The sequence below is a fragment of the Cnephaeus nilssonii genome, assembly GCF_951640355.1.
Source record: "Cnephaeus nilssonii genome assembly, chromosome: 8".
Taxonomy (NCBI): Eukaryota; Metazoa; Chordata; class Mammalia; order Chiroptera; family Vespertilionidae; genus Cnephaeus; species Cnephaeus nilssonii.
The window spans coordinates 37,350,464-37,374,945 of NC_137079.1; the positions used below are offsets into that span (position 1 = coordinate 37,350,464).

Sequence of the window (24,482 nt, forward strand, 5' to 3'; positions counted from 1 at the left end):
CAGGTCTTGATCCCAAAGGCAGTCTCTAATAAATGACCTGCACACCAAATTCTACCTCTGGGTCTGCTTTCAGAGAACCCAGACTGCAGCAGAGATCTGACACAATCCAACTCCCCGCCCACCCCCACTCCCCGCCCTACCCCCCCCCCCCCCCCCCGCAACACAATCCAACCCCACCGCCCCACCGCCCCACCCCCCCCCACGCCCCCGCTACATTCTTCTACAGATATCTGCACTGCTACTTTTCTCACCAATTTCCAGCTTTGCTTAAATGTCACCTTCCAAATGGGACTACCCTGACCATCCATTTAAAGCAAGAAAAGAGATAAAGATTTAAGGAGGCACAGTTCTCATCCTCTCTTAATGTATTTGCTTACCTTTCTGGGCATTTATTTCATTTTGAAGAAATTACTCATTTTAAAAAAAAAAAGGAGTATACATTACTGTTTTTAATACACAGAGGCAGTAAGTAAGAAGAACACAGATGCTGTGCTCAAACAAGAGCATGCGAGCCCCATCACTGCCACTCGGCAGCTGCATAGCCTGGGGCAAGTGGCTTCACAGCTCTCAGCCTCAGTTTCTTTATCTGTGAAGCAGGGATAATGACATTACTTACACTTCTTAGAATGGTTGTGAGGATTAAAGGATTATATATGCAACAGGCTGTGAAAACTATGTAAATATTGGGAGTTACTGAGAAATGGCCCTATGAACTGTACATATCAAAAAATCCACTGGCAACATACTTGCATCTGGCTTACAGATCAGGGTCCTAGGAAATAATCCATTTAGCTCTACTCACCCTGAGTGGACTGAGAACTTCCAGCAAAGCAGAAAGGGCTGGGTTTAGGAGAGCAAGTATCAGCCAAGGGCACTGTGGTAGCCTAGCAAACATTCCTGGGGACACTGAAGAGTAGTTACCAACCAATGCACTCTTATTACATGGAACAAAATTCTAATTTTTTGTTCTCCTTTCACTGACTTTAATTACTTCAGACTTGTAATCTCTTAAGGCCCATGTGAAAAAAAAAATCACATAGGATTTCAAATATCTAGATCTATATGTTCATCAGAAGAGCTTTAAACTTTAAACAGCCATTTGTCTGGTTATTTGAGATTAGAGCCTATATCTTTTTATGTGTATTTTCAATCCAAAGTTTTTATATTTATTTCTGTTTTTGTGATAAAAGAAAAATAACTGTACTTGGTTTAAAAATAAAACAATAACTCCTCCAAAATCCCAACTGTTTTATGTTCACTTCCATTCATTTTTCATTTACCAGAGTGAAATGTCCTTGCCTATAACCTCAAATCCACAAGCTTGATTGATTTCAGAGGTTGTGCTGAAGGCCCACCCTGCCAACCAGAGATGACAGACTGCCTATAGGCTGGCACTAACGAAAACCACAATAATCTAACATTTACCATTATATTATGTATCTGCTCCTTCAGATTTATTTGCATATCCCACTATAGTCCATTTCTTTACTTCTAAAGAGAGAATAATATAAGTTTATTTTTGAGATATCATTATTGAAAACCACCATTCTACAGTTACCCATTAAAAATAATAATAATTGCACTATTTATTACAATGATCATAATAATAAAGGGTGCTATGGAAGTAGGAATTTAAAAAAGCAGACATTGTCCTAACCAATGTCCTAACCACATAGTATGGCTCTGCCATCCTCCAGACCCGCGTGCTATAAATTAGAAAATTGCTATCTTGGATATAGCAAGTGTGTGTGTGTGTGTGTGTGTGTGTGTGTGTGTGTGTGTGTGTGTGTGTGTTCCCCCTTGAGAAAGTCCGTGCTGCATCATCTTATCCAGGGTCTTCTTTAAAGTCATAATCTACTAGAAATTGCCTTTGCTTTCCAAGTCCTCCTTTGAGGATATCATGCACTCCTTCGATTTTTCTTCATAGCTTTATACAGCTTAATATTCAAGCTAGGGAAACTAGAAATCTCCTCCACGTCAAACAACTCCTTAAATCTATCTATAAATTTATTTTCTTTCTCTAACCTAAATTTCATGACCCAGAGGATGATGGTAGCTTCTTTGCACAGATGGTCAAAGGTAATGAGGAGTTCTTCCAGGAAAGGATGAGCATAGACAACATCAGCCGCCAAGATATAATCAAAATTGTTGGAAGACCTGGGGAAGTTCTTGTCTAAAGCTATGCCCCAGGAGAGTTCTTTAACCTGAGGCAAATGCTTACATTTCATTTTGGTGTTTCGGGATATATTATATTGCAGGTTTCCAAGTAATTCAGGTAAATCTGTGGCAGTCACATGTGCACCTGTGAAGCAAAGGGCAGTAGAAAAGTAACCCTCATGGGATAAAGTAAACAATCCAGTTTCAAGCCAACATGCATACTGCAATTCTGCACAACTGCTAGTCCCAAGGAAAAAACTGGTCAGTACACACAGCAGAGAAATCCCTTTCAAAAAGGATGCTAGGGCAGTTTTATGTCTCCCCTTAATAAAATTCGATTCCCATGGTAATTTTGCACTCCGTTTTTCTGTTCCAGTTTTTTTCTTTGTTTTGTTGCTGCTGCTGTTATTTTCTATTTACCTACTAAATGCTAGGAAAAACTAATCAAGAGAAAAGTAAATTAAAAATATTTGGTATCCTCACTAGAACAATCAAAAGTCATTGTTAAAAGATGACCAGTTTCTTCCCTAAAAGAATTCGAGCCCCAGTGCTGTGAGACTGAACAAGTGTATACAAAATTGGGCATCCTATCATTGAATAGAAAGTACTAAAATATGAGAAATGGGGGGAGGAAAGACTTTTCAATGGCATTACATTGACAGTATCATGACATTCATGTTTATGCCCATGTTTTCAGCTTGACCTAATTTTAAGTCAAGCTGCATATAGTGTTCATACAGCCAAAGATCACAGATGCAGAACAGAATGCTCAAATGAAGAAAACATAAACTATTTCCTAGTTAAAAGTGAATAGTGGTGGTCATTTGCTGGAGGAAAATGGAAGGTCCAATAACCAAAAAAAAATTGGCCCTTAAAGTAAACTGTGAGCAACAGCAGAGCCTGAAAATAATGTGTAAATAAATCTAGATTGGTCAATTCCACATCATCAGACAAGAACAGACTCAGGAAACAATGGGAAAGCAGAACTGGAAGAGAAGTCTAGTTCAGCCCAGACCAGTTTAGAACCCATTTCTTAGTCCCAATGGCAAGTTCCTCTGGCCATTAATTGTATTTTGTGGAATATTAAAATGGGAGGGAAATATGGCACATCATTGGTAGAATCGCAGAAATATGAATCTTCAACTCTAATGTGGTTGGCTCTATCATTTTCTACAAATTTTTAAATCCCACAGTGAGTGTAAAATATCTGACTATTAATATCATTATGTCTAGAGAAGTGAACATCACCATTTTTTGAATTACTGACTAAAGAAAGCTTCAATCTTTTTTTTTTAAATTGATTGGGGGTTTTTTATTGATTTTTTTACAGAGAGGAAGGGAAAGGGATAGAGAGTTAGAAACATTGATGAGAGAGAAACATGGATCAGATGCCTCCTGCACACCCCCTACTGGGGATGTGCCCGCAACCAAGGTACATGCCCTTGACCGGAATCGAACCTGGGACCCTTCAGTCCGCAGGCCAACTCTCTATCCACTGAGCCAAACCGGTTAGGGCAAAGCTTCAATCTTTTGATATTTTTGTCCAGATAAACAAGCATACTGAAAGGATAATTCTTTTTAATGAAACAAATTACTTCCCAAACACAAATTCTGCTCCTAGATAGGGAAGCCTTCAATATGCCTTAGACTCTATTCACACAAAATGGAATGATGACTTTGGAAAGAAGTATCAGGACAAGAGAAATTATATATATTTGAGGAGGACTTCAAGGGTCCTATATTTTCCCAGTTTTTAGAACGTTATAAATTGCTAAATCTTGAATTCTTCTCAAGATTTTAGAGTGGCAGGTGTGCACTACTGAAGATGAAGGAAATCAAGATTTGGGTAGCACACACCAGAAAAGGCAGCTAAATCAAGACAATCTATAACAACAACAACAAAAAGATTTAACTAGAGCAGGCTGAGGCATGCAGAGACCCTCACACATTTAGCTGGAAAATAAGATTCTGGTGAGAAAACAAGAGGTTGCAAAAGAAGAATGAAACCGAACTGTGAAAATAAAGCCAAGGGCAAATGCATAAAATTAAAAGCAGACATGATTTCTAATATTCCTTCTCTATTCTAACAGGGGCTTTTTCATAAAAGCAGAGGACTTCAAAACCCAAAAGAAATATATGGCTACATGGAAATGTTAAAATGGGCTAAAATTTAGATAAAGAATATGAGAGTCAGCAGCAGTAGATTCTGCCTATACTTAGTATTTCATGCATCTCCTCTAGCAGCCAGCCAGGATGCTTAAGTGCACCTCAAAATTAGAATACATTTGTGACTTAGCACTCCCTGAGAAGAATTAATACAACTTCACAGAAAATTCTAAAAGAAACCAGTAAGGTGACTTTAAAATTTATAGTTTCTTGATGAAGCTCATTTAAACAATTAAGGAATTAAAAATAGACCAAGGTCATAGTACATTGGATAGTTAAAGCAGATAATGATATTTGATCATTAAATTCTTCAAACACCATTCAATCAAAAATACCTAGGCAGTGCCCTCGGCGGTCCCAGATCTGTCTCTTGCTTCAACAGTGTTTGGACAGAACAGAACCAGGGATGCCCCTTCTCCAGACTCCGACCACTCTCCTGCGTCTTATCCAGTCAGCACCCTCAGAACCACCTCCGGGACCAGCCAACACACCAGTTTTGTGTGTTTTTTTCCTACCTTAACTCTTTATTGCTGAACAACTGTGAGCTGCCAAATTTGTCAGAATTATTCCACCGAGGTGGAGGCTGCAGTCAACCGCCTGGCCAACCTGCATCTGTGGGCCTCCTACATCTACCTCTCCCTGGGCTTCTATTTCGACCTGGAAGATGTGGCTCTTGATGCAGAGGGTGCAAGTTGGCAGAGAAGAAGCGCAGGGGCGCTGAGCATCTCTTAAAGTTGCAAAACAAGTGTGGCGGCTGCATTCTCTTCCAGGAAGTGCTGAAGCCTCCCAAGATGAGTGGGGCAAAACTCAGGATGCCATGGAAGCTGCCCTGACCTTGGAGAAGAACCTGAACCAGGCCCTTTTGGAGCTGAATGCATTGGGTTCTACCTGTGGAGATCCTCAGCTCTGTGACTTCCTGGAGAACCATTTCCTGGATGAGGAGGTGAAATTCATCAAGAAGATGGGCGACACCTGACTAACATCCACAGGCTGGCCCGCCCCCAGGCTGGGCTGGGTGAGCATCTCTTCGAAAGGCTCACCCTCAAGCACGACCAGGAGCCTTTGGACCCAGAGGCCTTTGAGGGGGCCTCTGCATTCCCCTGGTGTCTGACTTTTACCTGAGCCTCTCCCTGAAATTACTAGCCATTCTTTTGACCACCCTGAAGCCCTCTCCCATGCATCAGGCCAAATGAAACAATAAAGCTTTTTGCAGCAAATAAATAAATAATAAAATACCTACTTACCTAGTAAACTTGCCACAATGGAGATAAGCCCTGTTCCAGCTCCAATTTCAATCACATTTTTGTCAACCATATTATACTGCTTTACATTTGTCTCCAGAAAGTAGCATAGAACAAGGGCCTATGAAAGTTAAAAAGAAAAAGAAATAGTACTTGGCCAGTAATAACAGATGTATAATTAAACCCTATTAAATAAATAGCCCACTAATGCTTTGATATTTATGTGTGTATGTTTGTGTGTATACATAGATAGAACTACAGAAAATTACCAACAGAAGTACATCCTCCAAGGACTCAACATTTAGGCTAGAAAGAGTCTTTGGGGATTGTTGAAGAGAAAAGAGACAACTAAAAATATGGAGTTCAGTTGCTTAGGTTGATTATCTTTAAAGAAAGCAATTCCTAATAATAATCATTTCAAAGCATTGTGTGAGATTGGAGCAGATAGCAATGAGGGGTCTGAACCCTTCATGGGACAATTAGTAAAGGAGAATATTTTAGACTATTCTCCATTTGACATTGATAAACATTTCATTATAATTGGTTAACTCAAATGCACCAGTTAAATGAGAAATAAAATGTTCGCAATTCTAAACCCTTAGGGTCACAAAACTCTTAAGGTGCAAACAGCATTTTATTAATCCTACATGTCAGAAGTAGAATTAATTGGTGGAAGCATTTTCCCAATTTCATGATTTCTAAATTTTACTGTTGTTTGAGGTCAAAAAATAGAACTATGGAACCTATTTTCTTTTTACAAATAGTACATAATAATAAACAAAACTGAAAATAATTGAAATGTAACAAATTTTGTATGAAATTATACCGATGGCCAAACAACAGCACCATAACAATCCATGGCTTCAGTAATTCGAATCTCATGACCAACAAAATGAAATCCTTCCCAGGGGATGGTTGTTACTAGAGCTGGAAAAAAACACCTTGCCATGATCTCTGCAACCACTTTCTTGTCATCATTGTCTTCTCTGTCTCCTGAAAGTAAAAGAAAAAGGCAATTGTTACGGTCGTGTTAGTAAAATAATGAAAAGTGAAAACCTGAGGGAAATGCAATGTTTCTACTTATTCTAAGTTACTTTTGAATATTCACTGACTTCAGGTGCAATGTACTAATAAGGTAAACTATTTGAAAATGACTCAAGATGTAAGCTAACATTCCACACATCAGGATGACAACGTCTTTCTGATTTCACTGAAGTTGAAATCACCACTGTCCATTTCTGCAATGCTATGTGAAACAAATGTTAATATAGTTTTTAAAAACAATATATTTTAGGGCAACTCAATATGTTCAACTAGGACAAAATAAATATTGGTGATGGAATATAAGAACCCAACCATTCACATTGGCTGTATAATGCAGTTTCAGTTATTTCAGTAATGCATATCCTTTATGACCTGCCTTTATTCAGATTAAAAAAATATTTACCACCACCCAACAATATACTCTTGTATTATTTTATTATTATGTTTATGTTACTTTGGGGAGGGCCATAACTCATGGTACTATAACATCGACAACATTACATAAAGTTAATAAGCAACATTAACTACCAATTACCTAGCACTTTCTTCACATGTCAGCCCATGTTAAATACATTGTATATTATATTTCATGTAATTTTTGCAACAAACCTTGTAAGATATGCATTATCGTTTGCACATCTACAGATAAAAAAAAACAACTAGGACTCAGAGAGTCTCACAACCTGTAAATAAAGGAGCCAAAAGGGAGCTCCTTTTTTGGTTGTTCCAAACTAAACTACTAAAAAGATGTAATTTAAAAAGAACTTAATAGTCCCAAAGAATTTACAAACTCTTTATGGACCAAGATATACATCTCTCCCTAAGCCTCCAATTTCTTATTTGTAAAATGGGAAATATAGGAAAACATACATCAAAAAGTGTTGGGAGATTGGAAATAAGATGATGCATGCAAAGCACTTAGCACCTTGTCTACAATTACATGGGGCTCAACATATTATTGTTATTATTGTTGTTTTATAGCTTTTATGATATTTTGGTTATAAAACTAAATGATAAAATAAGATCAGCATGTAATAAAAAAATATCTGATAGTGTGATATTGAATTGTACAACTGAAAATTCCATAGTCACTCATAGAAGCAGAGAGTAGAATGGGCAGGGACTGGCAAGTGAGAGAAATGGGGAGATGCTGATCAAAGGGTACAAAATTTTGGTTATACAAGATGAATAAGTTCTGGAGATCTAATATACAGCATGGTAACTATAGTTAATAATAATGTATTACATACTTAAAGTTTACTGACAGTAGACCTTTAGTATTCTCACCATACACACACACACACACACACACACACACACACACACACACACACACACAAAAGAAAATGTTAACTATGTGAGGTGATGGATATGCTAGCTTGATTATGGTATTCATTTCACAATGTGTAAAACAAGTTGTACATCTTAAATATATACAATTATACCGCAATAATGCTTGGGGGTGGATTCTACAGTTAAATAAAAAAGGGGAAAGCACTGTGGTGGAGGTTACTCAGGGATGGCTTCATAAAAGAAGTATGTCTTAGGTTTAACCTCTCCTATATAATAAAAGCCTAATATGCAAGTCAACTAAGTGACAGAATGACCAGCAGAACAACCAGTCGCTATGATGTGCACTGACCACCAGGGGGCAGATGCTCAATGCAGGAGCTGCCCCGAGCCTGCAGGCCCCAGGCCAGCCAAGGTGGGTGCCAGTGGGGGCCCCCTGATTGCCCCACCAGTCACCCCACAGAGGGAGGCGACTGGTGGCGGCAGCGGGGTGCAGGGCCGGTGAGCAGGTGGCCCCAGGCCAGCCAAGGGAGGAGCCAGCAGGGGCCCCCGATCACCCCACCAGCTGCCCCACAGATCAGCCCTGATTGCTGGCCGGGCCTAGGGACCCTACCCATGCACAAATTTTGTGCACCAGGCCTCTAGTCTAATATAAGATTTGAATTAATAGAGAAACTATTTCTTTCTTACACCAATACCTAGTCCTTCAAGTCTTGTCTTTGTTCTTTGCCACTTCCCCAACCTCAACACTAATGAATCTCTTCAGAAGAGAAGGTGGAAAATAAAGACTAAGGAAACCAAGGAAATTAAAAAGTTTGTAATTCTTTAAAAGAGAGAAATAGGTACAAAAGATTCATTTTTAAAACTTAACCCTTTGCACTCGCTTGCTTTTTTCTCGATTCCTTTATTCTACTCGGGATTTAATTTTTTAAAGACCCCAGGTTTTACAAAGCACGGCAGTAGAATAAAAAACTGGAGTTTCTTTTCATACAAACTTATTTATTTGGATTTTTTTATATTTCAAATTATTGATACATTCAATACAATTCGACATACGAGCTGCTACCGATGCTAACCATGTCGAGTCACACTCGACATCCAAGTGCAAAAGGTTAAGCCACAAAAAGAAACAAAAAACAAACAAACAAAACCATAAGCCAGAACATTTATTCCTTGGTTGTTCCATTTACTCTTTCAACAAAACCATATGTATTAAAGGTCTGCTATGTGCCAGGCACTGAGCTAGATGACGGAAGACAGCTGTTAGCCAGACAGACATGGTTCTACCCTCTGGAAGAGTAGAGATGCATACACACAACTGTATGAACTTCAGTAATACATGAGGTACCTCATGCCATCCCCGTGAAGAATTAGATGTAAGTTCGTTTTTCCACAATACCCCTTAAGTACTTGGCTTTGGTTCCCACTGGATAGACCATTCTAATTAATGGGTGTTTGCAGCTTTGCTCTGATTGACATTTTTGTTACTGGTTTGACTGATAACAGTGTGATCAAATATTCAAATGATATGTGTAATGGGGAATTATAGTAGAAAACTGAATGTGAAACAAAATATCTTGATGGGCTATAGCAGTGGATTGGACTTCATATGAAATATGATAAAGACAAATATAAAGTTCACATTCAGGATGACTTATTTTGGAGGGGAAAAGATATATACATTTAATTGGCCACAAGCTCAATATGAGACTAAAGTAAAATACAACTATCAAAAAAGCTAATATACCCAGACCTTATTAACAATATAACTTTAAAACGAGAGAAGTATAGAACTCTGTTCTATTTTAAAGTGGTCAGGTCATATTTGTAGCCCCATATTGAGTTTGGAAAGCCCCAGTTTAGAGGGCCACTGAGAAACTACAGCAACTGGTAGGTGAGGACTGTTGACCCTCAGCCCCATGAAGGCAGTTTCAGAAGATCAGCATTTTCATCAGAAAGAAGAAACAATTGAGGGAACACAAGAGTTATCACAAATTTGAAGGTGCAGCAAATAAAAGAGACTGGAGTGTGTGTGTGTGTGTGTGTGTGTGTGTGTGTGTGTGTGTGTGTGTGTGATGTTCCCAGAGAGCAGAATATGAACCCAAGGAAAATAATTACAATAAAGCAAATTTTTAACATTTTTCTAACAATCACACCTTTTCTAAAATAAAAGGGCTTGCCTCAAAAGGTAGTAAGTAATTAGTCTCCAGAAGCTATCGAACAGAAACCAGAAGACTATTCTTTCTAGATATTAGGGATACACCAGGTTGATGTTTAATCTAGCTGGACTAGGCCACTGTACAACTGAATTTCTATGACTCCATAAAAGAACTACATGACATCATGTGGAGAAGTGCTATCATAGAGATACAATGTGCTAAGGAAATGTAGGAGAGAAAGTAAATAAAAGTAGAAAAAAGGAAGCCAGTAGTGGAGAGAGAGAGAGAGATATCAGACTTTGGAAGGGAAGGGAAGGAACGGGGAGTAAGATTCCTCAGTAGGCTGGAGAGAAGTGTTTCAAATGACAGGGCTAAGATATGCATTCATTTATTCATTCAATAAGTATTCACTGAGTACTTACTAAACCCTACATACTGTCTAGTGACTGAGATGAAAAAATTCAAGGATACAGTCCTTGTGCTGGTGAACCTGACAGATGTGCAGAGAGAGACACACAAATGGACAATGCAATGTTATATGGCAACTTAAAATGGAGGAGAAAGGAAAGCACAATGAAACACAGAAGAAAGAACACCATGTCAACCTGTGAAATACATAGATGATTTCCTGACCTAAATTATGTAACCCCTTAATAGAGTCCTGCTTAGGATCCATACAAAATCAATTATTCCCCAAAAGAATTCCAACTTCACTACACACCACGGAAGGGCCCAATCTACCATCCCACTCTCCCAGGACCACAAACATCGATGGACTCTTGGCAGAGAGCAGAGAAAACAAAGAGATGAAAAACTGATATTCTTCAGCAAGAGCCTCTCTTCTGATATATTTCGCATTCACATTCACATTCAGGAAGAGCTATAAGATCCAAATAATATTAGTAATATGTTTTATTTGAACTTTAACTTTCATTTCACTATATTCACTTGCCTTGCTAAGATGAGGTGGGGGTGGGGGGTGCAATGTTTGCTGTGGAAGTTCTTTAGGGAAAAGCAGAGAACATTAATTGCTTCCTTGACCTTTAGCTGAATATACCCTCTTGGGCCTCCTTGCAAACTCCTTGTAAATGCAGCACTTCTTTGACAAGTCACCTAAGGTATCAGGGTTTAATAGATTTTTGAGTACACTAAATCCCAGGAGCATCTCCTAAAGTTCCAATCTTTGATATAAAAAAACTTTGCCAGTGAATATTTACTGGAACGAAGTGACATCTCTGACTTTGCACTTTCTTTTAAAGGTTAGTTGAACAGATTAGTGTTTTTGTTTTAAAAACTACAGTATATGAACAAATAATTCCTGGGGTTTTTTTTACTGTCTTCCTAAATAGTTATTTCTTTTTAAGAATGATCACATCTTTATCTTTATAAGGAAGTGAGATTTGAAATATATATGTGAGTATATTATAAATGAAAATTACATATACCCCAAAATAAAGGACCTTCAAAGAGATTTCATTAAACAACAATAACCACTATTAATTGCATATCCATTCTAAAAGAGCACAATTCTACCTACTAGACATGGTAATTCAAAAGTAGTTATATGCCTATAATGACCACATATAATATAGAAAACATTATCATGTTGAATAATATTAAATTGACAATGTTTTATATCAATAGTAGAGGCTCAGTGCACAAAATTCATGCACGGGGTGGTGGGGGAGGTGTCCCTCAGCCCAGCCTGCACCCTCTCCAATCTGGGACCCCTTGGGGGATGTCCAGCTGCCGGTTTAGGGGCATTAACTCCAACCATTAGGAAAATCACACAGAATGTCCTTGACATACAAATAGTATGGTTTTATGAGTTGTTTTAATAATAATGGCCATTCCTTTAAATAATATCTGCTTACATACAATACAGCTGGTACTATGTGAATTCAGAATGTTAATATCACAAAATCATAGAAGGTTGTAGTGGAAATAACCTTGAATTGTCTAGTCCAAACTTTTATAAATATTGGAATTCCCTTTTCAAAGATTTTGAATGCTTTTTGTCCTAAGAAACTTAACCAACTTTTGAAGCAACCCATTTTCTGTGATATGACTGGGGGACTCCAGTGGTAAGCGCGCGGAGTGGCCATCCCGCGGCTGGGCTGAAAGGACTGCGGGACTCTGGTGGCAGGCAAACGGCGTGGCTGCCACCCCCAGGACTGGGGGACTTCGGCGGGGCTGAGAGGACTGGGCGCCGCCATCTTGTGGCCATGGGTGCTGCCATCTTTGTGATGGGTGAGATGGTCAATTTGCATATTCGCTCTTTATTAAATAGTATTCTCTTTTGTACTTAAATGCTATTTAAATACTATAATCATTCCACAAGAAGTAACAGATAAAAATTAGCATAATTTATACCAAGAAACCAAAATATACTAAACTTGGCTACTTAACATAATTTGTCTAGATATATGAGATTTTAAAAGAAAACATAGACACACATAAAATTATTTCCACCTTAAAACTTTGACTGCTGTTTTTAAGCATTAACGTCTATTTAAAGACTTTGAGGTAATAATTTTAATATTAGTTATTTATTTAAACCAAAAGACATGCTTGATATTAAGTTTTAACAATATCACCACCCATCTTAAGGTTGAGGATAAGAACCTCTGAACTAGAATCTAATAAAAAGAGCCGCACTGTTATAAGGATATCCCTAAAGTAGCCTTGTTGTAAAAGGGAGAAATCTATGCTCCCAATGTAATGTACAAAAATCATGTCTCTTAAAGTGCATATGTAGTTATTTGTTGAATATGGGATTGGATCTTGAGATGATTAATAAATGAGTAGATTTGAAGAGGAATTATCTCAAAAAATTAATAGAATTATCAAACAGTGAAATTTAATTTACAATTCTGAATAATAATTTTTCCACACATATTCTGTCCTTGTTACCTAGCACTCAGGCCCCAGGACAAATAACTAAAACTGGATAATATTACACAAAATGATGAATCTTGACTTTCTTCTGTGAAAAGCAGAAAACTCATATCTGTACCTTTAGATAAAAGCTACCTACTATAACCTTAGTGTATTATTTTATTAATGAATTTAATATTGAAATATAAATATTAAAACAGATTGTAAATACAACATAATCAAGATAGTATTACAACTATGTTGCTATCTTGGGCTTATCTATTTTAATGCTTTTTTATATAAAAAAAATCTTATCACCATTTCCTGCTACAAAATCTTTGCTGATAATGAATAAAATCTACCAGGTGCTCTTGTTCTCCTGAGAATTAATTATGAAGTGAAAATTAGCAAGATTTTGCCACATTATGATGATGATTTTCTTAAGAGGAAAATCCTACAGAGATTTGACTTCCAAGGCTGAATTGCAGCAAGCCTTCAAAAATAAAAGCTGATCTATATTCTTTTTTATATTTTTAAGGTCAGTATCAACAATAATAAATGGAAGGGTCAGATCACAGAAATACACACACACACACACACACACACATCCTTAATAGCTGTGACAAGTGAATTTAAGCTTCCATTAGAGGGCTGTCATGAAAACCTGTCAGATATTTTAAAGTAAAAAACCATCAACTAAATGAAAGAGATTGTCATTCGGTTGAATCTTCTATTCAAAGTTGAATGTCATTCTTCTTAAGAAATATCTAGAGATTAAAAAGAAGAAAGATGTTAAAGGTATTTTCAGATTAGTAAATGGTCACAAGCTAACCTGAAAGATAGAATTCTGAATGCCTGAGTAATGTCAAGGTCTTGGGTCCTTATGTTGAAACTAATTCCTGAGATTTCACAAATGTATTTTTTTGTCTACATGTCTACTTAATTTCAAGAATGTACAGAGGCTGTAACTTTAATCAAGTGGATTAAGTGATACTATGTTTAAGAAGAAAGAAAATTCATCTTTTCCTGAGACTCTTCAGGATGCAATTGGGGGGGGTGGGAAATAGTTGGACTCAAAGTTTGCTGCTGGGATCACAGTGGGAAAAGACAAATAAACAAATGCCAGTGAAGTATAATAAGTGCAATAAAAGAAATATTTCCAAATTGCTATGGTAAACATCACTGGTTGGTCAGATTAGAGAAGCATTCTCAAGGAGACATTTGAGCTAAATTGGAGGGATGAGGAAGGCTGCCAGGCAGAAAAGGAAGAAAGTAAAGTCATTAAAGATGAAACATCCGGGAGAAACCAAGATGGCAGCATAGGTAAACACCTAAACAACAATTTCAAAACTACAACTAAAAGACAAAACGGACATCATCCAGAACCACAGGAAAGCTGGCTGAGTGGAAATTCTACAACTAGAAGGAAAGAGGAAAGCACACGGAGACTCAGAGGAGCTGCAAAAGGCTGAGGTACAGAGACACGCGCGTGGAGAGTACGGGCGGCTGAGTGCGGCTGAGTGCCTGGCTGGCTTTCTCTAGCGGGAGGGAGACGGAAGCTCCCGACTGCACTGAACCCCAGTTCCGACTGCACTGAACCTCAGTTCCAGGCGAGACCTTGGGGACCCAGGCTTGTACGGGGAGAATATGGTCTGTCAGGAAAAGAGAAAAGCACACGGAAACTCAGGGGAGCCGTGAAAGGCAGGTCTGGAGTGCGCACAGAGAGGATTGACTGCTGAGTGTGCCACTGGCTTTCTCTAGCAGGAGGGAGACGGAAGCACCCGACTGCTCTGAACTCCAGTTCCAGACAAGAATCTGGGAATCCAGATTCATTGGGGGAGAAACTGGACTGTCTGGCAGTGGGCAAAACTCGAGGGCGGCTTTCTCTCAGAGGTGCTTGCAGCAATTACTGAGAGACACTGAGACCCAGGGGCCTCATAGGGCAGGGTTGACGGGAAGCCAAGGCTGTCTGCTCAGCCCTGAGACTCCGCCCCATCCAAGATGAGCACAGATGCTTTTGCAATTTTGCAAGTCTTGTCTCATAAGGCTGTCTCCAGCACAGAAGTTCTCCCGGCATAGACACAGCTGATCCTCACAGCCAATTGGCCTGGAGGTCAATTCCTCCCACTGATACCAACAACAATCAAGACTTGACTACAACAAGGCTGTACACACAGTCCATAAAGGGGTGCACCAAGAGTGTCCACCTCAGGTAACTGGGGAGGCCAAGCCACTGGGCCATATAGGACACATAGCACACAAGCTACTCTACCAACTCAGGGAAGCAGCCAAAATGCAGAGACAAAGAAACAGATCACAAACAAAAGAAATGGAGGAAAGCAAACGACTGGATATAGAGTTCAAAACCACGGTTATAAGGTTTTTCAAGAATTTCCTAGAAAAAGCCAATAAATTTAGCGAGACCCTCGAGGATATGAAAAAGGACCAACTAGAAATTAAACATACACTGACTGAAATAAAAAATATTATACAGAGACCCAACAGCAGACTAGAGGAATACAAGAATCAAGTCAAAGATTTGAAATACAAAGAAGCAAAAAACACTCAACCAGAAAAGCAAAAAGAAAAAAGAATACGAAAATTTGAAGATAGTGTAAGGAGCCTCTGGGACAACTTCAAGCGTACCAACATCCGAATTATGGGGGTGCCAGAAGAAGAGAGAGCAAGATACTGAAAACCTATTTGAAGAAATAATGACTGAAAACTTCTCCCACCTGGTGAAAGAAATAGACTTACAAGTCCAGGAAGCACACAGAACCCCAAACAAAAGGAATCCAAAGAGGACCACACCAAGACACATCATAATTAAAATGCCAAGAGCAAAAGACAAAGAGAGAATACTAAAAGCAGTAAGAGAAAAATAGTTAATTACCTACAAGGGAGCACCCATACAATTGTCAGCTGATTTCTCAACAGAAACTATGCAGGCCAGACGGGAGTGACAAGAAATATTCAAAGAATTGAATAGCAAGAACCTACAACCAAGATTACTCTACCCAGCAAAGTTAGCATTCAGAATTGAAGGTCAGATAAAGAGCTTCACAGATAAGAAAAAGCTAAAGGAGTTCATAAACACCAAACCAGTATTATATGAAATGCTGAAAGGTATTCTTTAGGAAGAGGAAGAAGAAGAAAACGGTAAAGATAAACATTATGAACAACAAATACATATCTATCAACAAGTGAATCTAAAAATCAAGTGAATTAAAATCTGATGAACAGAATAAAGTGGTGAATATAATAGAATCAGGGGCATCGAAAGGGAGTGGACTGACAATTCTCAGGGGGAAAGGGGTGTGGGGGGTGCGGGAAGAGACTGGACAAAAATCGTACACCTATGGATGAGGACAGTGGAGGGGAGGTAAGGGCAGAGGGTGGGGTGGGAACTGGGTGGAGGGGAGCTATGGGGGGAAAAAAGAGGAACAATTGTAATAATCTGAACAATAAAGATTTATTAAATTAAAAAAAAAAAAAGATGAAACATCCACCAAGGCTGGAAACAGGCTTAGAGAGTCATCATATATCTGGGAACCTTTGTTCTATACGGTGAGGTGGAGTCAATAAAGATCATTAGGACAAAAAATACATGATCAAATTTGATATCTAAAAACTTACTTCTGATCCCACTTATATGTGAAATCTAAAGAACAAAAGAAATTAACAAACAAAATAGTACCAAAGACATGGAAGCATGCAACAGACTGAGGATTCTCAGAGGAAAGGTGTGGGAAAGATTAACCAAAGAACGTATCCTATATGAAAAAAGCCTAATATGCTAAGTGTCCAATCGGCAGGTCGCTGTTCAACCAATCAAAGCATAATATGCTAATGATATGCTAAGGCCGCTCAACCACTCACTATAACGTGCACTGACCACCAGGGGGCAGACAGTTGACCAGTTGACCAGTCACCATGATGTGCACTAACCAGCAGATGATCCAACAGGTAGGTTAGCTTGCTGCTGGGCTCCAGCCAGGACTGAGCAAGATAGGCTGGACATGCCCTGGAGCCCTCCTGCAGTCCCTCCCCAGCTAGCCAACCTCCTTCCTCCCTTCCAGGCCCCGATTGTGCACCGGTGAGGTCCCTCGGCCTGACCTGTGCCCTCTCACAATCCAGGACCCCTCAGGGGATATCAGAGAACTGGTTTCAACCTGATCCCACAAGCCAGGCTGAGAAACCCCACTGGTGCACAAATTCATGCACCAGGCCTCTAGAATGTATATATACATAACCCAGACAATAGTGCTGTGAAGGCCTGGGGAAGTTGAGGGAGTAGGGAGGAGGGAGTCAAAGGGGGAACATCTGTAATACTTTCAACAATAAAGATATTTTTTTAAAAAAGAAATAAAGGGCAGATTTTTTAAATGAGAAAAAACAAAATAAAACAAAAAACAAACAGTTACCTCTGGCAGCAGCAACTGAAGGCTAAATTAGAAGCTCATTAGGAGACATACAATAATCTAGACAAAAGATGGGAAAGAGTCTGAACTAAGGCAGCAGCATTGGGTCTAGGAGCCAAGTATGAATTTGTGAGCTTTTGAAGTGGTAGTAGACCACCCCTAAGGGCAACAATTGACATTCAAACTTGACATTTAAACCTTACTTTGGAAGACATCTGAGACAGATTGTTATATTTAAGTTATTTTTATTCAATATGTGGGAAATTTATTAGTCTTATTTAGCATATATTTATTCAGTTTACTTCACATAAATGTGTTGATGAATGAATCTTTAGTAATTATATGTGTGATGGTACTCTAACTGGTAAATTAAACATATTGCTTCCAACTATAGTTTGATACGTTTCTTAAATAGCAATATAATTGCCCTGCTGGTGTGGCTCAGCGATTGAGTGTTGACCCATGAACCAGGAAGCCATAGTTCAATTCCCAGTCAGGTCACATGCTGGGGTTATAGGCTCAATCCCCAGTAGAGGGCATGCAGGAGGCAGCCAATCAATGATTCTCTCACATCATTGATGTTTCTGTCTCAAACCCTTCCTCTCTCTGAAATCAATTTTTTAAAAAAGCAATATAATTACTCAAATAAACTTTCTTCTTCATATGTTAAGGCAATATTGCTTCTAAAAGCCACATTACCCATTAATCCAGCTCTACTAAAGATTTATGTAAATCCTTGTGAAAGATTTTCAGGTGGTATCATAAGTAATATACTTGGTTGTGAAAAGACTAAAATGACTGGTAACCAGAAAGACAAGATCATCGCTAATGAGCAAATTTTAAGTCCAGTCAATAGGCCTCAGTTATACTTAATTCATTAATTCACTGATTTATTGAGTACCTGAGCACTATGTATACAAAGGCAGAGGAGCATATAAATGCTACAATAGAGACTAACTCAAAAATAGAAAGAGAAAGTTCCATGTCTCAGAGAATGACCAGAGCCTTGATAAGTATGACCTTGTTAGTCAAATAAGAGGGCAATCCATGCCACACACAGGAAACGACATGCACAATATCCCTCTGGCAAAAAGGGATGACCCATTTTCCAATTTGGGAAACTCTGAGAACTAGAATGTAAGGTAAGTCGTGGTAGTAACATGAGATAAAGCACTTTATGTCATGCTAAGTCTTGATTTTATCCTATAAAAATTAATGATGCAGTGAATAATTTTAAACATAAGGCAAATGTGGCAAGAATTGATTTTTTTAAAAGATCATGCAGGTTATGGGGGGGAAATGAAGAGAATAAAGAAAGGGCACTAGCCCAGGGTGGGGGCAGCCCGTTAGAAGGCAGCTATAATAATCAAGAGAAGAAACAATACTGACCTGCATCAAGGCTAATGCTGCAAACAGGTGGTGAAGGGTAGGAAAACATATTATGAGGTAAAATCAATGGGGTTTAATGATGAAGGGTGTGAGGAAAGGGGATAGACTAGGACAGTGGTTGGCAAACCACGACTCACGAGCCACATGCAGCTCTTTGGCCCCTTGAGTGTGGCTCTTCCACAAAATACCACGTGCAGGCGCGCACGTACAGTGCGATTGAAACTTCGTGGCCCATGCGCAGAAGTCGGTTTTCGGCCTGGGCGAGTCTATTTTGAAGAAGTGGCGTTAGAACACTCAAGGGATCAAAGAGCCACATGTGGCTCACAAGCCGCGGTTTGCCGACCACTGGACTAGGATCTTCCAGGTTTCTGGATAGCTAGGGAAATGGTGTTGCCATAAACTGAGGTAGAAAATATAGGTGGATTTCAGGGCAAAAAAATAAAATATAGGTGGAGAGGCAAATTGGTGAAGAAAAAATATATTTTAATGCATATTAAAAATATGTGGCATGAAGTGCCAGCCAGAGGTGTGCCACTCAGATTAAGAGAACCTGCTCATGCCATGGCTGGGCAGCTTAGAGCACCGTCCTGATACACCAAGGTTGTAAGTTTGCTCCCTGGTGAGGACACATACAAGAATCAGCTAATGAATGCATCAGTAACTAAAACAAAAAATTGATGTCTCTCTCTCTCTCTCTCTCTCTCTCTCTCTCTCTCTCTCTCTCTCTCTCTCTTCAAAAAAAAAGAGGGAGAGAGAGAATCTGCTGTGGGGATGATGGCTGCCCAATAGTGCCAGCTGCTGTCCCTTTGGCTCCTCACAGGCCATTCTTACCCCTAGGGCTGCCTACTAAAGCCAGCCCATTGCTGTTCCATAGAAGACTCTCCTCTAGTGAGCAACTTTTGCTCAGGGGTTCCCCGTCGGCCTGCTAGAGACTTTCTCAGAACTGTGTTGCAGTCTTAAGGCTCTTCCTACCCAACCTATTCTTCTCACTCACCTCTCCACAGACCTGCATCAGGGTCTGAAGGTCTCCCTGATTCCTTCTGTTCCTTCTTTATCCTCCACAAACATTTCCCCCAATAAATCTCCTGCAGGTTTAATCCCATTTTCCCATCTGTTTTCTTGAAAGAGCCAAACGGACACAAGGCAGTATATAGGATATCAAGCAAACACTTTCGGGGGGGGCGGGGGTACAAATTTAGGGGTTATTGTGCACAGGAATCACTGAGCCTTGGGTTGGGAGGACCTACTCCAAGAATGCAGATCCTAAGGAGCACACCACTGGTTAGAACACATTGCTACAAGTGCTGACAGCTGGAGAAGTGGCTTTTGCAAGAGGTGGACAACATAAGATATCTGGAATAATGAGGATCGCGGTTTTAAACAGTTTAGATTATAACCTAGTGTTAGAAACCATAGACAGAGGAAATTTTAGCATCTACCATAGCCCTAACTTTAATCTGTGTATTGTAACTAAGTGACATTTTGTAATTCTAGGTACTTCAGGCCAGTGTTGAAACAGAAGAACTGGGCTATGGGTTTGTTCCATCCTTTCCAAGCACAAGATACTAAGTATAAAAGAGTAAAGACAGGACAAGTCAACAACCTTTAGTGCATGAGAACTGAGTGTTCCTCTGGTTAGGGAAAGTCTTTCCAACAAAATGCCCTCTGACTCTACGCCAATAACACACATGTTTTTAAAGCTTTAATTGGCTGTATAGATGATTATGGGATGTGATTATTCATGTTGTAAAATATTTTAATACTAATTCTGTCTCAACCTTACCTTGAACTTCTTTCGTTTCCTTCGTAATATGCCAAATTATGGTACACACAGATGATACCAAGCATTGTTGATAATGATGTAATTGTATTCATAAACTGCATAGAAATTGCTTCTTCATTCAAATCATCTAAATGGCTGGATTCTCTAAGTGATTACAACCTTACATGTTTAGGTTTACAAAAACCACTATAGGAAAACCATTAGTGTTTAAGCCACATAGGCTGCCAACACTGGGCACACACCCACCTCTCGTGGCCTAGAAATATGCTCACCTAGGTAGAGGCCACCTGGTATGCCTAAAAAAAGGAAAAAATAGGACTAGAGTTTTTAGAAAACATCCACAGTATATAGATAAAGGAGATAAAGAAGCCAAAATAATAAAATATATACTACAAAAACATGGTAATAATTCTTCTAGTCTATGGCAAGAGTGTATGTCTTCACTTTGTATCTCAAAATAATGGGGATAATTATATGACATAATCCGGCAAAGCCATACTATTTAAGATGATGTAAAAATGGTGGGTCGATTTCAAATAACTACACTGGTAGTAGAATTCAAACTTAAATTCTCCTTTCACCAAGAGGTTAATTGTATTTGCCTTTAACTAATACATCAGAGGAACCATAAACAAAGGTGAGAAATGTTTTCATAGTATAAAATCATCTTTCATCCAAGCATGAATAAAAACATGTAGTTTTACATAAGACTTCTTATCTCCCTTACAATCTTCTTATCTGAAATAAAGTAACTCAAGATCACAATCACATGTATAGCACTTAGGAAAAGAATTATTCCATTTTTTCAGATTAAAATATAGATATTTAGCAAGACTATATCTTTAATTTATTGTCTTCAAAATTACCTTTAACATATCATCAGGACTATAGGTACAGCAGTAAACACTGAACACTATTAGAGATATTTACAGGTTAGCAAACACAAGCCAAGATATAATATGTAATTGATAAAAGTCCTAGCTCCATTTAAGACACTAATGAACACTGAAAAGATAAGATTTTATATTCTGTTAGTTGTTTATCATCTTCCAATTAGTCAAATTACATAAAAAAAACATAAAATAATTTACCTTTTTGAGCTTCTGGATCCATTAAGCGATGAACTAATGGATGACCATATATTGACGTTTTCCTGATCGTGCTTGAAAACTGGGCAAATAATACATTAAAATGTCAAATAGTAGCAATTAATTCAAAATGTGTTGAGTACTTTTATGTTTACATAATAAAGCTTACCTTCAAATATAGCAGAAACATGATATTAAAATCATATATTAATAAATCATGTTTTAAGGAATACCAGGGGAACACAAACTATCTAGTACAAATAAAAAAATTCAAACAAAGGCTTCAGAGTCAGAAATTTTAGAAGCAACTGGAGAAATAAAACATTCTTCACCAGAGACTAACTCAGCTATCACAAGAAAGACATCATCTTTATATTGACTAGTTACATAGCAATCTTAAAAGAGGTAATTAAAGCATTGGGAGAAAATTGGTTTCATTCAGTGTATTAAAAACCATAGTATTCATCTAAAATAAACCTTCCTACATAGTAATAAATTCAAAGTTCACATTGTTCCCATCAATGTGTCATTAGCACATACCCAATGTCAAATGGCCCTCCTGCCAAATGGTCTTTTGAGTAGCTTCTAATGTAAAGAATCCATACCATCTCAGCAAACATAGTTAAAACTGAAGAGATTAAAGTATTTTATGCCTCTCAATAGAGCATATCATGTGAATAAGCTTAAACAAACTGTTATTCCAACTTTGGAAAGCAATGATTTGATCTTATATCTCAATTTTGAGTCATATAATAATCACTATACTATCATTAATTTATATAGCACTCCTTTCTTCCAAGGATCCCAAAACATTTTTCATAGCCATCACATTTTCTTTACAGTAAGTTAGAAGACAAATTCCCTTATAGTTTGCAAATAAGGAAAAAACAAAGGTTAAATTACATGCCTGAGGTTACATGGCTAAATAATAGCAAGAGTGGTCACCCTTCTTGTTCCCAGTTTCTCTCCCATTAAAGAGAGCATTCTTTATTATACGTGTCTGCCTGAAGGTCAACATTTACTAAGTGTTAAATCTGGACATACCTAAATGAGTTAGTTGAATTTCTGGAAGTTTAAAAAGAATCATCCACAACTTTTGTTTTGCTGACGAGACCTCTGATGGTGCCTGAAAGGCGAGCACGCAGCTTGCTATTGTACACACTGGCAGCAATTCCTCGAGTCCTTGCAGAAGGGATTAGGGTCCTGACAGCTGCAGCTTAGAGCCTCTGGTTATATAGCAATGAGGCTGGAACGCCCATGAATAAGGGGCCTGAAGAACAGTAGAAATATTCCATGTGAGTGTCTCATGAATACAGCTAAAGTTAAGTAGGTGAATATAAATCACTCTTGCAAGTGACTGAAGATTATTTGGGCAAAGCGATCCATCTTTTAATTTGATGCCAAGAGTTATTTAAGACTCTTCAGTTATGACATTCTGAGAGACCGAGGCTACGTATTTTTCATGTCACCTGTCTGGGTGCAAGCATCGTTCTTAGAATCAGAATGTTTTTGAATTACAGCAGGAAGGTTAGGGAGAGGTGGGGAAGATTAAGAGATCAACCAAAGGACTTGTATGCATGCATATAAACATAACCAATGGACGCAAAACTCTGGGGGGTGAGGGCATATATAGGAGTGGGGGGGGGCGCAATGGTAAGATATGTACACATATAATACCTTAATTAAAAAAATTGGGGGAAAAAAAACTTTCCAAATTAAAAAAAGAAAAAAGAATGTTTTTGAGTATGTGCTGTTGTGCTTTGGACGCAGAAATCAAATTGCCAGGATTCCTTCCTACTCAGAATAGGAAGGCTAAGGGGTGTGTCCACCTGTTCACCTGCACATATGCATGCAGAGTAGCATTTGAGTACATATTACTATAAATACCCCTGTTCACTGAAAATGTATTTCTAAAATTAAATTTATTGGGGTAAAAGTAACTGGTTAATAATTTTCAGGTGTAAATTATAATTCAACATCTGTGCATTCTATTGCATGCTCACTACCTGAAGTCGTTTCCTTCTGTTACCGTATATTTGACCCCTTTACCCACTTCACTCTGCCCACCCAACCCCCTTTCTTCTCTGGTAATCACCATTCTGTTATCTCTATGAGTTTGTTAGTTCATTTGTTACTTTTTGTTTTATATTCCATGAGTGAAATCATACATTTTTGTCCTCTTCCATCCGATTTATTTCATCATATGGCAGTTCTATTCTTAATGAAAATATCCTTAATAGTAAGTTGTTATGGGTAACAAAACCAATGTTGTAAAGTTCAATAAACTCAGGAGTGTGTGAATGCAGGTGCTAAGAAATACTTTACATACCATAATGTATACAAAGTTGAATTGAGGTCAAGTTAATATATAGGACAGGACTAGTGGTCTGGGAGCCCAATTTTAGTTATTCCTGTCAATAATCAGCTTATGATTTTTAGGCACTTATGTAGTGTTTTCTTAGCTTCCTCATCTATAAAACAGGATTATAAATGGCACACAATATATATTTGTTGGATGAGTGTGATAGGTGAAAAACATTCTGGAAACTGCAAATTCCTAAACAATTTAAACTTATTTATAGGCAGTTAATTCTAGGCAGAAGGCATTCTCTCTTTATGGCTCTTTTCAAAACAAGAATAAAGACTCATTTGGTGAATAAAAATCACCTGTCTTTTTCAAGGATCTATTTTAAAGATTATGAAACCTCACTGATGGATTTCCTAAGAGGCAGAATTCTTAAAACAATCATCTAAAATGGTGCTTTTCAACCATTTTCATCTCATGGCACACACATAAATTACGAAAATTCTGCGGCACACCAAAAAATATATATATTTTTTGCTGATCTGACAAAACATAGGTATAA

At 38.3% G+C, this 24,482-nt stretch overlaps 2 protein-coding genes and 1 pseudogene across 4 annotated transcripts in view; 1 reads left to right on the top strand and 2 right to left on the bottom strand.

Annotated features, from left to right (window-relative positions):
* Positions 1-1,507: 1,507 nt before the first annotated feature.
* METTL21C (methyltransferase 21C, AARS1 lysine) lies at positions 1,508-22,785 on the bottom strand. 2 transcript variants are annotated; one of them, XM_079778694.1, is made up of 5 exons: positions 22,660-22,785; positions 21,619-21,697; positions 6,391-6,557; positions 5,568-5,685; positions 1,508-2,302 (listed from the first exon to the last, which is right to left on the bottom strand). In XM_079778694.1, exons 2-5 carry the CDS (start codon positions 21,638-21,640, stop codon positions 1,899-1,901), a joined length of 711 nt encoding a protein of 236 aa, XP_079634820.1. In that variant the 5' UTR covers positions 21,641-21,697; positions 22,660-22,785; the 3' UTR covers positions 1,508-1,898. The 2 variants fall into 2 exon arrangements, with proteins under 2 accessions (XP_079634820.1, XP_079634819.1); XM_079778693.1 differs by lacking the exons at positions 21,619-21,697; positions 22,660-22,785 and adding an exon at positions 19,751-19,871.
* On the top strand, positions 2,995-5,665 carry LOC307104425 (ferritin light chain-like; annotated as a pseudogene). The gene is made up of 2 exons: positions 2,995-3,033; positions 4,885-5,665. The product of its transcript is annotated as a ferritin light chain-like (transcript).
* The window catches only part of ERCC5 (ERCC excision repair 5, endonuclease), a 38,118-nt gene continuing 36,360 nt past the window's right edge, over positions 22,725-24,482 (bottom strand). Inside the window, exon 16 of the mRNA XM_079778683.1 lies at positions 22,725-22,885. Within this exon, the coding sequence (XP_079634809.1) occupies positions 22,833-22,885 (53 nt within the window). The 3' untranslated portion in view covers positions 22,725-22,832. The remainder of the gene's footprint in view (positions 22,886-24,482) is intronic.

What these genes read in the sequence shown, in the direction of transcription:
- METTL21C (XM_079778693.1), bottom strand. Translation starts at nt 19,847, where the DNA reads ATGGGATTAAACCTGCAGGAGATTTATTGGGGGAAATGTTTGTGGAGG. An exon ending in GTGCTGTTGTTTGGCCATCG is followed by an intron (nt 5,686 to 6,390) that starts GTATAATTTCAT and finishes TAACTTTCATAG; the next exon opens with GCCCTTGTTCTATGCTACTT. An exon ending in CATTGTGGCAAGTTTACTAG is followed by an intron (nt 2,303 to 5,567) that starts GTAAGTAGGTAT and finishes TTTGCTTCACAG; the next exon opens with GTGCACATGTGACTGCCACA.